This window comes from Toxorhynchites rutilus, chromosome 3 (assembly GCF_029784135.1).
Source record: "Toxorhynchites rutilus septentrionalis strain SRP chromosome 3, ASM2978413v1, whole genome shotgun sequence".
NCBI lineage: Eukaryota > Metazoa > Arthropoda > Insecta > Diptera > Culicidae > Toxorhynchites > Toxorhynchites rutilus.
The window spans coordinates 188,842,294-188,857,978 of NC_073746.1; the positions used below are offsets into that span (position 1 = coordinate 188,842,294).

Consider the following 15,685-nt stretch of genomic DNA (forward strand, 5'->3'; position numbering starts at 1 on the left):
GTCGTCGAAATTCGCTATCATTCGTTCCAAGCATCGCAGTCGCCTCTATTCGCTAATTGAATAAAAACGCGGTCGTCTCGATCCACTAAAAACACTCAAAGCACGGTCGTCTCGATCCGCTACAAATATTCAAAGCACAGTCGTCTCGATCCGTTACAAATACTGCGGTCGTCTCGATTCGCTATAGGCGCGGTCGTCACGATCCGCTTTTAATAACAATAAGTGCGGTCGTCGCGATCCGCTTTTAATAACACCAAGCGCGGTCGTCACGATCCGCTTTTAATTACATCTAGCGCGGTCGTCGCGATCCGCTTTTATTAATACCAAGCGCGGCCGTCACGATCCGCTTTTAATAGCACCAAGCGCGGTCGTCGCGATCCGCTTTTAATTACACCTAGCGCGGTCGTCACGATCCGCTTTTGATTAGCGCGGTCGTCGCGATCCGCTTTTAATTACCACGATTCCGATCCCTTCCATCAACAATGTGCATCACTACACATTTCAAAAAAAAATGTACATCACTACCCATTTTAAAAAAAATGTACATCACTACACATTTCAAACAAAAAATGTACATCACTACACATTTTTTTCTCATTTAACAAACAAACGAAATGTGAGAAAAAACACTTGTGTTAAACCATCTTTCCAGTTACGGGCGATATTACAACAATCACAATAACTAATACTTATAACAGACATACAGCTGTACTACCGTTGTACTTCGAAAATTGTATGTCTGTCACCATGTACAGCGCTAGAACCATGCAAGCAACTCGGTACAATCGCTGTACCTGTACCGACCTATTTTACCGCTGTACATGGCTACAGTTGTACTGTGCGCAGCGCCACAAATGGTTAGTGGTGGGTAGCATGAACGGACTGAATCAAAACACTTGGTAAATATTCTTTTCATTGACTTTCTCTTGAGTTAATAACTCAGATTGGAAACTTGTTTGTTGTGTTTGATAGTTTAGACACTATATAAAAACCTTTTTCATTGAAATATGTGGTGAAAATTGGAAAATTTCTGATTGTCAGTTTGACATACGGTACAATGTACAACCAAAGTATGTCTGTCATGGTACGATAGTACCTGTACAACGCTCTACTCTTACAGCGCAAGTACAGCTGTATGTCTGTCCCTGGTATAAGCCGGGACGACAGCCATGTTTTTCTCACTTCAACTTATTTGTTTTTTCAAATTTTTTTAGGCGATTTCGCTCCACACCACGCTAAAATAATCGGCCAACGGTTAATTAGCCGCGATGAACTGCAGAAAATTCCATCTCCTGGCAGGATCGCCAATGTGTGATTTTAGCCACCAAAAGTCCAGCTATTTCGGAGATGTTTTATCCTTTTATCCGCAGAGCACACGTCTCACCTTTACCACCGCCAGAATTCCGAAAGGGGGTGAGATCTCGTGCTGCGTAATTAGGTTGGGCGATGCAGGGTTGGAAGGGCTGCGTCGCAAAGGTACGGTATGTATGAAAGGGACAACGCAACGCATTTCAAGCGAAATACATTGAATGTAATGGGAGGATCACACTCACCCTCCACACAATTTTCATTCAATGTTTGAAAATTTACAACTACCTCTGAGCATGGTGATCTCAATGAACGTACTCTTTTTCGATTCTATATTGTGTGTCAACGAAATAAATAAACGGTTCCTAAAGTAAAAACTGCTCTACTAAGCTCGACTCTATCACTACCTATTCGTTACATTATAAACTACAAAAGAATTCGATGAAAAAATAGCACTCAAAATACAGTTGAAAAACCAGGGGTATGACTAAAACGTCAAATCCCTCATATTGCCAGTGTACCCAATATTGCTGCGGTTCACTGACATTTTGGTTCTTTCAATTACTGTTGTTTACAGCTCGGTCCGGTTATATAGTCGAATAGTGGCTAACTTTAAACTCCATGTTAAATGTAAACACCTCCATGTGAAATATGAAAATCGCTCATGCGCATTTTTCTTTATTTTTACTATTTCAGTGATTTCAACGATTTCAATCCTCGTAAATGATATGTTGGTAAACAAATGACGCCATATTGATTTTCATTTTGGGTAGTCTATATTCAATTCATGTCTAACCCCTGTGAAAAACTCACGGTTTGTTCACATTTTCCTCATACATCCTTAAAATCCGCTAGACGGCGACACCGTACCTTCTATGTCCAGGGGTTAGACATCAATTGAATATAGGCTACCCAAAATCAAAATCAATGCGCTTGTGCCCAAGCTCGCTCGCTGATCAGTCTGTCTCTTTCACGCTTCAAGCAAATAATTCCCCTTCTGCTTTCCTCCGTACTGTTTTCATATACCGCTTCCCTGACCAACTAAGTGACGAAACGGCCTCACCTTAGGATATACTTCTAGGCGCCTTGCCCCTGTCTATGTCGCGAATTCCGTTGAATTTCGATGATGACGCTTTGCTGTTATTGATAATTTGCGCAGAGTTGTTTGTTGTTAGTTCGCATTATTTTACGTTATTCGTTTACGTTAAGCATGAGGAAACTAAATCTGATCGTGGCTGTTTGTGAGAACGGCGGAATAGGCATCAATGGAGATTTACCCTGGAGACTGAAGTGAGTTATCAGTTTACTCAACTCTGTTATCTTTAACCGGCTTTTCTATATTTCAGAAATGAGTTACGATATTTTTCATCAATGACTAAGAAGGTGAACAATCCTTCAAAACGAAATGCTGTGATAATGGGCCGGAAAACGTATTTCGGTGTTCCGGAATCGAAACGTCCTTTACCTGGAAGATTAAACATTGTGTTGACCCGAGATCCTAATGCCAATTCCTATCCATCTGAAGTTATGGTTTGCACGAGTATGCAAGATGCTCTCGCAAAGCTTGATGATCCAAAATTTACCGATGATATTGAAAACGTGTGGATTGTCGGTGGTAATGTGGTTTATAAGGAAGCAATGGAGTCACCTCGTTGCCATCGTATTTACCTGACGGAAGTAATGAAAACGTTCACATGCGATGCATTCTTTCCTGAAATTACTACGGATTTCAAAGCGGTTAAGGACAGCGAAGTGCCGGAAGAACTTCAAGAAGAAAATGGCATACAATACCGATACAAGGTGTATGAAAAAATTAATTAAATGTGACTCGAACATTCCTATATACGCGGATGAACCATACTGAAAACAGAAATTAATATAAGGATGAAATAATACTTATGTTTTGTTGTTTATCAAAATGGCATGGCATCCAATAATAATGCAAGTATTTTTATCGAATTGATTCTAATTTTTATTACGAATTAAATGTGTTGTGTTCCATGTAATTTTCTAATTCAACCATTTTTCGTATGGTCAATTGTTCCTTTTGCCGCCAATAAAAGTTCATAGAGTTGCGCTAGCTGTTCATCTTTGAAGTTTCCCAATTGGTTTACATCCAAATGCTCTCCATAAGATTCGACTGAATGCGGTTTACCTTTAACACTAAGTTGATTCGCCATTTGAATGGCGTAATCCTGTATATATATAATACACAATATTTACATATCGCTCCACAGAACGCATTTATACATTACCGTCCATGCATCCATAAAAAGCGCTGCTTCATGCTGTGTACACACTTTGTGCCTTCGGAACTCATCTTTTACATATTGACTGCCTAAGCCCTGTAAACTTTCAGGTAACCCTGAAATAAAAGTGATTCATTTTGCTCAAATACTACATTAATTAGATACCTTTGTGCAATCTTAAAATCGTTTTATATAACATACGAACTCGTCGGACATGTGTCATGCTCTAATGTGTTTGAAAACGCACTGTATACAAAAAGTACAGAATTCTTTACGGTATCAGATTTTCATCTAAAATTAAGGCTAAGGTTACTTTGGATAGGAGTACGCACGAAAATTTGATTGTACGAATAGAAACAAACAATTTTGTTCGATAGAAACAGACGAATTCGAACGAAGCAAGGGGGAAGCAATGTAACCACACCAATACAACTCAATATGGTTGTTTACTTTCACTATTGCATACAATTCGTACGATCACTTCTCTGCATCCAGTGTCACCGCCGCCTGATGTGCGATTCACATAGAACGTTACGGAAAAGAACGTCTACGTTCCGTCCACGTCTCGACCAATTCACACATGCAGTGAATACTTGCACCAGCAAAGTCACGTAAAATGTCAAACGGGAGATTTATTTAATGTTATTCATGGTGTCGCCACCTACAACAATTTAGGATTGCAATGCTCTCTATCGAATGCCTAGAAATGCCCAGAATCAGTTCTAAATATAGAAAAAATCAATGAAAATCATTGAATTATATGCTTAACTCCGTAGTCCCGACCCTTGTTCAACAATAATAATACAAAGACTATTTTTCTCAGCTAGTCGCGATTGAGTTTGATTCCGAAATTTGGAACTAAGAGATTTGTTGGCATAAAAAATACAACCAAAATCAAAACAAAAGTCGATACACAAAGCCCCGACAAAAACCCAACGAACCGTCTGTCCCCGTCAATTATTCTTTTCTACAAATCCTGCCGGTCGTTTTCGTTGAACGTATGCTGACGGGTCGTTACGTTGCCGGTGTATGTGGATGTTTTCGTAAGAATTGCATGGTAGAATAACTGACGTAACGGGACGTGATTAGAATTCCATGAGAGAATAATTGACGTAACGCAACGTGGATGTTTTATGTGAATCGCACTTAATAGCAAGACGGGTCTATGGTACTAGGTGAGGCCGTTTCGACACTAAGTTGGTTAGGGGAGCGGTATATGAAAACAGCACGGAAGAAAGTAGAAGGGGAGTTATTTGCTTGTAGCGTGAAAGAGACAGACTGATCACCAGCGAGCTTTGGCAATAGCGTATTGTGTTTTGTTTACAAACAAAACACAGTAGACTTCCAAGATAACTGAAGAGTGGTTTTAGCAAGTTGGCCCACCTTAGTATATACTTCTAGGCGCCTTGCTTAATAGGTCAGCTTGATTAATTCCAAACAAGGTGCGTATAAATATATATACACCTGGTGAAGCAATCTTGTGAAATGTACTTTCAGCCATATTGGAATTGCTGTCGGTATTGTTTACAAACAGCTCTGGTGAAAATCTCTATTTAACGCTTAAAATTGTATGAAGGAAGTGATATAAAAGTGTCGAACAAGCGCGGATAGCGATGATTAGATCAAGCAGGCAATCAAGTAACTATTTTGACTCAGCCCAGTGGATCTGGTAGTCAGCAACAACTGCAAACGACGAGAGTTGTTGCCAGTCGGAAGAACAAGAAAATCATCAGAGCCCTGCCGGCGGCTCTCTGCAATCTGCTACGACGCCTATTCGAACGATACCTCATATGTTTGGTATCATTGAATTTCTCATCGGCTGCATCGGAGCCGCTAGCTACGCGTGGGCAAAATGACAAATAGAAGATATGGATAGATGTATTAGAGAAAAAAACAAGACTGCTGTGGAAGTATTACTTAATAAAAACATCCATGATCTCTAATTATTTTGTTCATTCCAGATCGTTTTTGATAGAAGAAAAAGGTCGATTCCTGTCAAACCACCTACTGAATATTTTTCACAAAGACATTGGCAGAGTGAGGTTCATGCCAAGAGTGGCCTTAGTCAAAAAAGCCAAGAACGCTCGTCAAATACTGCAACTATTACGATACTCTTACTAAACAAAAAATAACTTCGGTACGTTTTGTGAATATAATATATCGTTTTTTTTCTCTCCTAGATATCTATTCAAACGGTTTTATTAAAAATGAAATGAAAAATAATGCACCCTTTGCACGAAACTATAATTGACATGACAAAGTTTATGCGCTTGGATCCCAGACGAATAATTTTGTTTGAGAAATGTTTTACGTGGAGTACAATCACCAATGTTTTTTAAGACTATGCTAAAATATTAGGCTGTGCAGAGTTTAGATGAGGCAATCGTCTATTTGTGATTCTGAAAAATGGTATGCACTCTCTTTATAGGTACTGTTGCGGTATAGTTTTTAATAACACTCTTCATTTTCAGTTTATTATAGATGTCATGTCTAATAGAATACGCTTTATATCTCATTCGAATGAATGCAGACATGATGTATCTCCAGCAAAATTTTAAGTTATTGAGGTATTGTATTTCAAACTTGATGGAAATGATACTAGTGTACTAGTGTGACGTGAGTCGACCGGTATTATTCCGACCAACCCCAACTATTGAATTTATATCGAATATAAACGTTTTTGGGCCGTTGGCGGATATTACAATAGCAAATGCTAGATGCTAGATTGTGCAACCTAATTTCAAGATATCAATCTTGAACAAGTTTACCAATATGAACTCTGGACTATCTCACGATAATCTACCCGTAGTTATTAATGCAGGAACCACTATAAGCACGGTAAATAAAATAATGTAAATATGTAAAATAATGCCCACAATAAACTTTCTTGCTTGTTCCGATAGTAGTAAAGTGAACAGAATGAGTACGTCTTTTCGAATTTATGTGAAAAAAGGGATGATTTTATAGAATTTCATTCTCATCCACTCGCATGAGAAAATGCAAATATGGCGTATCCTAACAATAACAGAACAAACAACCCCCGCTCCACAAACCGCAGTCCCCTTTCTATTGAAGTGACGATGATGCTTCACCTGTTATACATAGATATACACACCTTGATTCCAAAGTATAGATGTCAATATATTTTACCGCATTTTAAATTCCATTCGGTCATTAATTCCGAAGTTCAAGATCAAGAACTAAGCCTGCGAATGAAGGATCTCTATAGTATGCACGATGCGAAAAAGAACCTGAAACTATTGAGAACCAGAACAGTAGAGGTGTGCAAATCAGCTCATCATGATGAACAGCTCTGATCATATCAGCTCATCTAAATGAGCTGTTCTTTATGAACAGCTCTTCAGCTCAGTTGTCAGTGCCGACTTTCAATTTGGGTCCCAAACTCGATAGCCACGAAGCCAGTTTGAAAATGTTAAAATTCAAATGAAATTTTTCACACCATATTATTAATTACTTGAAACACGTATTCCAGACTATTATTTACAACAGACTCGGCGAGTACAACATTTCCGACATTTTTACTGAGGCTTTACATTACAATAGAAAGTTTTCTTCAAAAAAAAAAAACTTATGAGATTTTTGCACCGCCTGCAAACAAAGTGTTTTTCATTGAAATAGAATACTCATTTGATACACAGAAGTTAATTTTCATTAATAATTTGAATTTTAAAAACGTGTTCATTCTGCCTGAGAGCCAATTATTATTTTTGGCGCCCCCTAAACTGGTAAACAAAGCTCAATGCCGTCAACGCGAATATAACAGTTGAAAAGACGAGGGACAAATGAAACTAAACTGATGTGTTAACACGAAGAGCGAGAGACGGTCAGTTCATTTGAATCTTACAGCTCACACACTCTCTTCAATTCTACAGCTCTTTTCTCTCCTTCATCATCATCAAAGTGAGCTGAAGAGCTGTTTGATTTTTTTTTGCGAGCTGTTCCGCGTCAACTCACTTCAAAGAGTCGATTCTTCGGAACAGCTCATGAGCGGATGGCACATCTCTACAGAACAGAGAGTCCAAATCCCATGAGGAGGATGGTTGTAATAGTTGTTATCCATAGTTATTATACAAAGAAAGAAATGGTTAAACCTCTAAGCCAGAAATTTCCTCTGTGACCTTCTCAGGTTGAAAAATAATTCGTATATACCGTGTTTTCAAAAAAAATTTAAACGTAATACGAGTGATAAATAAAAATTCGAACTATATATCGTTTTAAGTTTTTAAAACAGCTGACCTTATCAGGTCAGGAAAAATACCTACGTACTACGCAAGATGAATCACATCACAAACCACAGTGAATCCTGATTCTTCTTACCCATTCCCACGTACAATTTCTCCTTCCATGATAATCGCAAAGAAACCATGTATAGAGGCTTGCCTTCCTTGCAAGGCCGTGCCTGGTGTCGTTATGAACTATTTAAAGCTCGAATCACCGAAACTTTTTTGTAATGCCCTCCACTCACCCCCGTCTCGAAGAACCTCTTATTTGAGAATCCTAGAGTTAGAATTCCACAGGACAACACAATATATTTAGGTACGAGGTGAGCGAACAATTAAATGAAAAGCAATGATGTATGAAACCCAGTGAAAATAGTATTTCTTTTAAGGGATCCAATATAATATTGAATAGTAAAAAAGGTAAATAGAAAGAAAAATTGCACAATGAGAATATTTTGCTACTCCCAAGCGCCATTCAGTGTGTTCTTTGTGCAACTTTGCTGGTCGGTAAGGAAACAGATTTTTCTCATAAAACACCGAGAGGAACTGTTTTTAAACAGTTTTATTTAGCTTGCCCTGTATTTTTCAGGGCATAACATGTTTGTAACATGTTTGTCTGTAGCGCTTTACCACATTAATAGAAATTTGACCCCCTTCCTGTTGACCGATTTTTCTGAAATTTGGTACACACCTTTATCTCTGCAGTCATTATAAAACTGCGTATTTCATAATTTTTAAAATTCAAGATGGCAGCCGCTACAGAATGGCGGATTACAAATTTTCTCAAAACCCTATCAACATGGGTATCAAATGAAAGGGCTTGACTAATAGAACACTGTTATTCATGAGAAATGCAAATCAAAAATGACTGATCACATATTTTCTCGAAACCCTATCAATATGGGTATCAAATGAAAGGGCTTGACTAGTAGAATGCAGTTATTTATGAAAAATGCAAATCCAAAATGGCGGCCACTACAAAATGGTGGATTTCATATTTTCTCAGAACCCCATCAATATGTATATCAAATGAAAATAGAAAATTGACCCCGTTCCTGATGACTGATTGATCAGAAAATTTGGAACATACCTCTGATTCTACTGTCATTATAAAACTGGGTCGCTAAAAATGCCTGGATGGCTTGACTTGGAGAATACACTACACTATGAACAACATAAATTCGAAAAGATCGCCGCCACAAAATGGTCGACAATGTCTTTTTGCAATCCCCTCAATATTGGTATCAAATGAAATGATTTGACTAATAGAATACAGTAGACCATCAAAATATTCCGAAGAAAGTTAAGTGAGAAAAAACTTAAAAAAAATGTTTTAATGTGGAGAAGTATACTAATGATACAGATAATTTACTAAAAACTAGAAAATAAAATAAGTAAAAAAACTTTTTTAGTTTACGGTTTAATGTACTAAAAGATAATAAGACAAGTAGCAGTTAGTAGCTATCACATCCGTTCCTTCATTAATCTAGGGCAATGATGAGACTCGAAATAAAATCGTGGGGTATACGGTGAAACAACTAACTGTGGATAATGAAAATCCAATGTTTATTTCTTACCTAATTTTCTTCGGAATATTTTCATGATGTACTGTATTCTATTAGTCAAATCATTTCATTCAATGCCGATATTGAGGGGATTGCAAAAAATACATAGTCGACCATTTAGTGGCGGCGACTTTTTTGAATATTTTGTTTTTTTTCCAAAATATATATTTTTATCAAGGCTCCTATGGCGTTAGCCTGACGGGACCGGAGTTTTTCTTATTATCTATGTTAGTAATATGTAACCGATTACTCGCGGTCGGCTCGAGGTTAGTATTACAAGTGTTCTCGTAATTGGGATGTTGCTGTCTGCAATGCTCTGTACGTGTGCCCGACACGGGATACTTCCTATTAGGATGCAGCTGACCATTAATCAGCAACGCCCCCCTAGTATGTACCCCATATCTAGGGTGGTGCGTCTTCTCGACTCGAGGAATCCAGGATAGAATGGTCACTAGCCGGCGCAAATGAATTGTTGAATGAAATGAAAATGAAAATGAATGAAAATTTGAATATATGTTGCTTATTATGTTTCGTGTTCTCCAAGTCTAGTCATTCAGCCACTTTTTTGCGACGGCCAAATTGAATTTTTCCAATTTCAAACGCTTACTGCTCAGCCATTTCATGATGGATTGATTAAATTTTTGCGTCAATCGATTTCGGCACTTCATAACAATTTTTTATATCGAAGAAAATAATATATGTCATGAAACTAACTATCGAACAATTGAAAAATCTCAACCCCTATCCTAACGGAAATACCCACTTCTGATTGGTCGAAATTGATGACACATACGGCGGGTCCCTAACATAGACATCAAAACCAAGCTGCCTGGGGGAAATCGGCATTGCAAATACATGAAAGAAGGGGAATTTTTGTTACTACCGAAATGTGTTCTCTAACAAAGACATTAAAACCAAATCATTATCAAAGAGTTTAACGATATAATTCTTCAAACATATCCAAAATCAACAGATAGCCTAACGGAATCCTACGTCAACTAAGCGGTCGTGTCTCGGACACAACCCTCCTGTGACTTTTTTTTATATTGCACTGTAGATGCACTGTAGTTTTAGCTTATGAGACTTAAGTTAATAATTATGTAGTTATAATACATTCAAATAGTTTTAAAATGTATTGCTTGATGGTGGCTCTTTATCCACTTGAGCCTAATTGAATCAATAAAGGAAAAATAATGTAAGGGGTTGTATCTAGTACACGACCGCATATTTTCGACGTTGAACTACGCAATTATATTATGCAGTCCACTCGTTTAACACTTCCTATATTATTTTAGATTGCATCGAAATTTTTGTAATATATTAGGCTGTCAAAAAATGCCTGCGGTATTTCCGCGAGGTGTCGTTGTAAGCGCGTAGTTCTAGTTGTATTCATTGTATCGAGTCATACTATAGCTTGTTGGAAAGGTATTTTTGCGCGCTATAATATAGTACAGTGTTTTGTTAATAGTTTGGTTAAGTCGTTCGTGAGTTATAGTGTCGCAAATATGGAGCAAAATAAAGAGAAAATCCGACATATTTTACAGTACTACTATGACAAAGGCAAAAATGCATCTCAAGCTGCCAATAAAATTTGTGCAGTTTATGGACCCGATACAGTTTCCATTTCCACCGCACAACGATGGTTTCAACGTTTTCGTTCTGGTGTAGAGGTCGTCGAAGATGCGCCACGCTCCGGAAGGCCTGTCGTCGAAAATTACGACAAAATCGCTGAATTAGCCGAGAAAGACCGACATAGTAGCAGCCGTAGCATCGGCCAAAAGCTGGGGATAAGTCATCAAACCGTTATTAACCATTTGAAGAAGCTTGGATTCACAAAGAAGCTCGATGTATGGGTGCCACACACGTTGACGCAAAAAAACATCTTTGACCATATCGACGCATGTGAATCGCTGCTGAATCGCAACAAAATCGACCCGTTTCTGAAGCGGATGGTGACTGACGATGAAAAGTGGGTCACTTACGACAACGTGAAGCGCAAACGGTCGTGGTCGAAGCACGCTGAAGCGGCCCAGACGGTGGCCAAGCCCTCATTAACGGCAAGGTTCTGCTGTGTGTTTGGTGGGATTGTCAAGGAATAATCTATTATGAGCTGCTTCCCTATGGCCAAACGCTCAAGTCGGACCTGTACTGCCAACAACTGGACCGCTTAAAGGTAGCACTCATGAAGAAGAGGCCATCTTTGATAAACAGAGGCCGCATTGTCTTCCATCAGGACAACGCCAGGCCACACACTTCTTTGGTGACGCGCCAGAAGCTCCGGGAGCTCGGATGGGAGGTTCTTTTGCATCCGCCGTATAGTCCGGACCTTGCACCAAGTGACTACCACCTGTTTTTGTCCATGGCGAACGAGCTAGGTAGTCAGAAGTTAGCCACAAAAGAGGCCTGTGAAAATTGGCTATCCGAGTTTTTTGCCAATAAGGAAGCGAGCTTCTATAACAGGGGTATTATGAATTTGGTATCTCGTTGGGAACAAGTCATCGAACAAAACGGTGCATATTTGACTTAAAACAGATGATTGTAACTAATTTTATGAACAAATGAAAATTCAAAAAAAATACCGCAGGACTTTTTTGACAGCCTAATATTATGTTTTTCGTTAAAATAAATTTGATGAACGTCCTTTTACGTTTGATATTATGTCTAGGTTTAACAAAATATGTGAACGGAGGAATTGTCAAACGATCATTGCATTTTATATTTCCCTCTGAAACTACTGCACATTTCATGTTTACGTAGTTCTCGAACCGCAAAAGTTCATTTACCTCTCGTATCTGAAATGACGATTTTCCCAGGTGTCTCAATTTAAAAGTACGTTTTAGGGAACATATTCCGGTCTGCACAACGACAAGCAAGTACAAAAGTACTCAACACCAAAAAACACCCCCGACTTGCATGTATTTGCAAAGCAGATTCCCCCAGGCACATTAACTTTGAAGTCCGTGTTAGGGAAACACAGCTCAGTGGGAAAAAATACCCCCGACTTGCATGTATATTTGCAAAACGGATTTCCACCGGTACATCGATTTTGAAGTCTGTGTTGGGGAAACCTTGAATCGGGCCAATCAACCCTTGGTAGTTAGGGCGTTTAGATAACGCTTGAAATTTAACAGTTATTCAATTGTTCATCTCATTAAAAATATCATTTTATTAATTGTGATAGACGCGTAGAAATATTTCCTATCAATTGATGCAAACATCTTTCCGATCTGTTAAAAAATGTTCGAGTTATAAGCATTCGAAATACGGGTAGGGTTAGCACACAAATCGGCAGAACAAATGTATGGAAAAAAAGGAAGTTCTTCCAGTTTACATGAATTTAAACCGTTTAGAGATTAGCGAATTGTAATGTATAGCATATCAAACGAATCTTCCGATTCGATTGGTATGCAAATCATGAGAATTCGTTCACAGTGAAAATAGTAATTAACGTTAACTTTATTTCATAGAAACGTGACCTGTTTTCTGATTTAGCACCCTTCCTGAAAGACGTAGTTCTACGTCAAAAAAGAAACACCATAGCCGAAAAAGATTTTTCCCCTTCCAATACGAATAAATATGTGGCAACACTGAAACTTCCTGGCATTTTTATTTCACACAAATGTGTAATATGACGTTCGGAAGCAATTGTCATTTATCTATTGGCGCCAGTATCTAGAAAATTTTCTATTCGCTGGCGAGGCCAATTACTTGTGCGATACTTGCGCAAGTAACTGCCCAGCAAACATTAAATCGCATAACAAGCGTATATATAACATCATGTGCCCTAAAATTTGGTTGGCATATAATGCGCCTAACTGGCATATGCATGCAAAAGTGGAGGCCATATACATACATGGCAAATGCTTACTGAATTTGTTTGGATGAATATGCAACTTTGACCGGCTATAATAGCGATTATGTTGGAATTGAATTGCGATCTAATATGAATATATTCATGAATTGTCAAAGCACCAAATACGAATTACAGACATAGAAAAAAACAAATGGCGCAAAATATTCTCGTGAAATGTTTATTACAACCTCACGAATCGCCATGTTAATATATGAGTATTTATGTTCGTAGAAATAATAATTGTTTGATTGACTTGTGTTGGGAGTGGAATATGAATATTTAAAATGCCACAGATTGATGTTTGGTGAAAACTGCTCCGATGTGGGTTCGAACTCCGGTCGTCTGGATTATCATCCACCAGCGCGGCTATCTGAAATTTAATTCAACAGCGGTTAAAACTTTCGAGTGCATCATTGACATTTCAATATGGTGTAATATGTTCTTTATTAGGATATAATATGATTTACTGTTTCATGATTTTCTTCAGCATGCAACACGATTTACTACAGTACTGAATAGATTTAAATTATACTCTTATACGACACACAAACTGCATCAGCGTAATATACGCATATGATGCGGATTAAATATATTTTACGACAATGTACATCATAAAACTGATGTTTATTATACCGAATTGCGACTTAATTTGATAATGGTATTTAAAATCGAGTTTTTACATTTTATGCGATTTCAAATATACACGATACATACTTTGATTGATATTATATGCGATTATGATTTATTCGGATTTCTTGTAAGACTTGGCACGTGCAAAATTATACGATTTAATGTTTGCTGGGAAGCAATAAGAACAAAAGATTCACAACATTTTATCATAATCACAAACATTATCGAAACGCTAAATTATGTACGTTTTATTAAGAAAAAATATATTTTAAATTAGGTATATTATAATCTCCATTGAACTACACCAAGTTCCCGTGTGTTATTATTTGGAGCATTATAATCCCGGAATCAACCCTCCAGTCCCGTTGGTTGAAACCAACAAATGTTACTTCGCACGCCGTTTTTTCCAACGCTCGAAAGGTCGTACTTCGGTCATTTTGATTTTTGGTTACTTTCGGGTGTTGTTATCGTTTTAGTGCAATTCAACGAGTAATAACAATACTAATTCACATTTAGCACGAAATTCAGTTATTTGGATTGTTGTTTAGTAGTTATTTTCAAATTCTTGTCGTACAACGTAACATGTAACATTCACTCAGAGGCTCCAACTTTAAACTAAAATCACGTTGCAACATTTACGATTGGTTTTTCAGAGTTATTATCCGCGTTGACGGCATTGAGCTTCATATTACGAAATGAGGGAGTAGGCATGACAATATGGATTTGCAGAAGAAATGAACACACTTTTAAAATAATAATTACGAATGAAAATTATTTTTTCCAAATCCAATTAGTAACCTATATAAATGAAAATCACTTTTGGTTGCAAATAGTGAAAAAATATCATGCAAAAATTGTGTCTAAAGATAATTTCATATAGTAATGGTAAGTTTTGGTGGGAATATCTGAAAATTCATAGAAAATAGTAAACTATTTTCTTAATAGTAGGGTAGCTTAAAAGCTACCCAGCAAACATTAAATCGTATAATTTTGCACTTGCCAAGTCTTACAAGAAATCCGAATAAATCATAATCGCATATAATATCAATCAAAATATGTATCGTGTATATTTGAAATGGCATTAAATGTAAAAACTCGATTTTAAATACTATCATCAAATCAAGTCGCAATTAGGTATAATAAACATCAATTTTATGATGTACATTGTCGTAAAATATATTTAATCCGCATCATATGCGTATATTACGCTGATGCAGTTTGTGTGTCGTATAAGCGTATAATTTAAATCGATTCAGTAATGTAGTAAATCATGTTGCATGCTGAAGAAAATCATGAAACAGTAAATCATATTAGATCCTAATAAAGAACATATTACATCATATTGAAATGTCAATGAAATGCTGATGCACTTTTAACCGCTGTTGAATTAAATTCAGATAGCTTCAGATAGCCGCGCGAGATAGCTGGTGAATGATAATCCAGACGACCGGAGTTCGAACCCACATCGGAGCAGTTTTCACCAAACATCAATCTGTGCCATTTTAAACATTCATATTCCACTCCCAACATAAGTCAATCAAACAATTATTATTTTTACAAACATGAATACTCATATATAAAAATGGCAATTCGTGAGGCTATAATAAACATTTCACCAAAATATTTTGCGCCATTTGTTTTTTTTCTATATATGTAATAAATCGTATAAGAGTATAGCAAATGTTGTATTTGGTGCTTTGACAATTCATGAATATATTCATATTAGATCGCAATTCAATTTCAACATAATCGCTATTATAGCCGGTCAAAGTTGCATATTCATCCAAACTAATTCGGTAGGCATTTGCCATGTATGTATATGGCCTCCACTTTTGCATG

General features: G+C 37.3%; 1 protein-coding gene and 2 long non-coding RNA genes across 4 annotated transcripts; 2 read left to right on the forward strand and 1 right to left on the reverse strand.

The window, feature by feature from the left end:
* Positions 1 to 2,350: 2,350 nt before the first annotated feature.
* On the forward strand, positions 2,351 to 3,267 carry LOC129777378 (dihydrofolate reductase). The gene is made up of 2 exons (XM_055783620.1): positions 2,351 to 2,598; positions 2,655 to 3,267. The coding sequence occupies exons 1-2, from the start codon at positions 2,519 to 2,521 to the stop codon at positions 3,127 to 3,129; spliced, it is 555 nt and encodes a 184-aa protein (XP_055639595.1). The 5' UTR covers positions 2,351 to 2,518; the 3' UTR covers positions 3,130 to 3,267.
* Positions 3,268 to 3,454: 187 nt separating this feature from the next.
* LOC129777379 (uncharacterized) lies at positions 3,455 to 4,013 on the reverse strand. 2 transcript variants are annotated; one of them, XR_008743236.1, is made up of 3 exons: positions 3,723 to 4,013; positions 3,564 to 3,653; positions 3,455 to 3,503 (listed from the first exon to the last, which is right to left on the reverse strand). It is a non-coding gene; the product is annotated as an uncharacterized LOC129777379 (long non-coding RNA). The 2 variants fall into 2 exon arrangements; XR_008743237.1 differs by having other exon boundaries at positions 3,463 to 3,503; positions 3,564 to 3,660.
* Positions 4,014 to 5,066: 1,053 nt separating this feature from the next.
* On the forward strand, positions 5,067 to 6,428 carry LOC129777380 (uncharacterized). Its single transcript, XR_008743238.1, has 3 exons — positions 5,067 to 5,461; positions 5,519 to 5,966; positions 6,029 to 6,428. It is a non-coding gene; the product is annotated as an uncharacterized LOC129777380 (long non-coding RNA).
* The last annotated feature ends 9,257 nt before the right edge of the window (positions 6,429 to 15,685 follow it).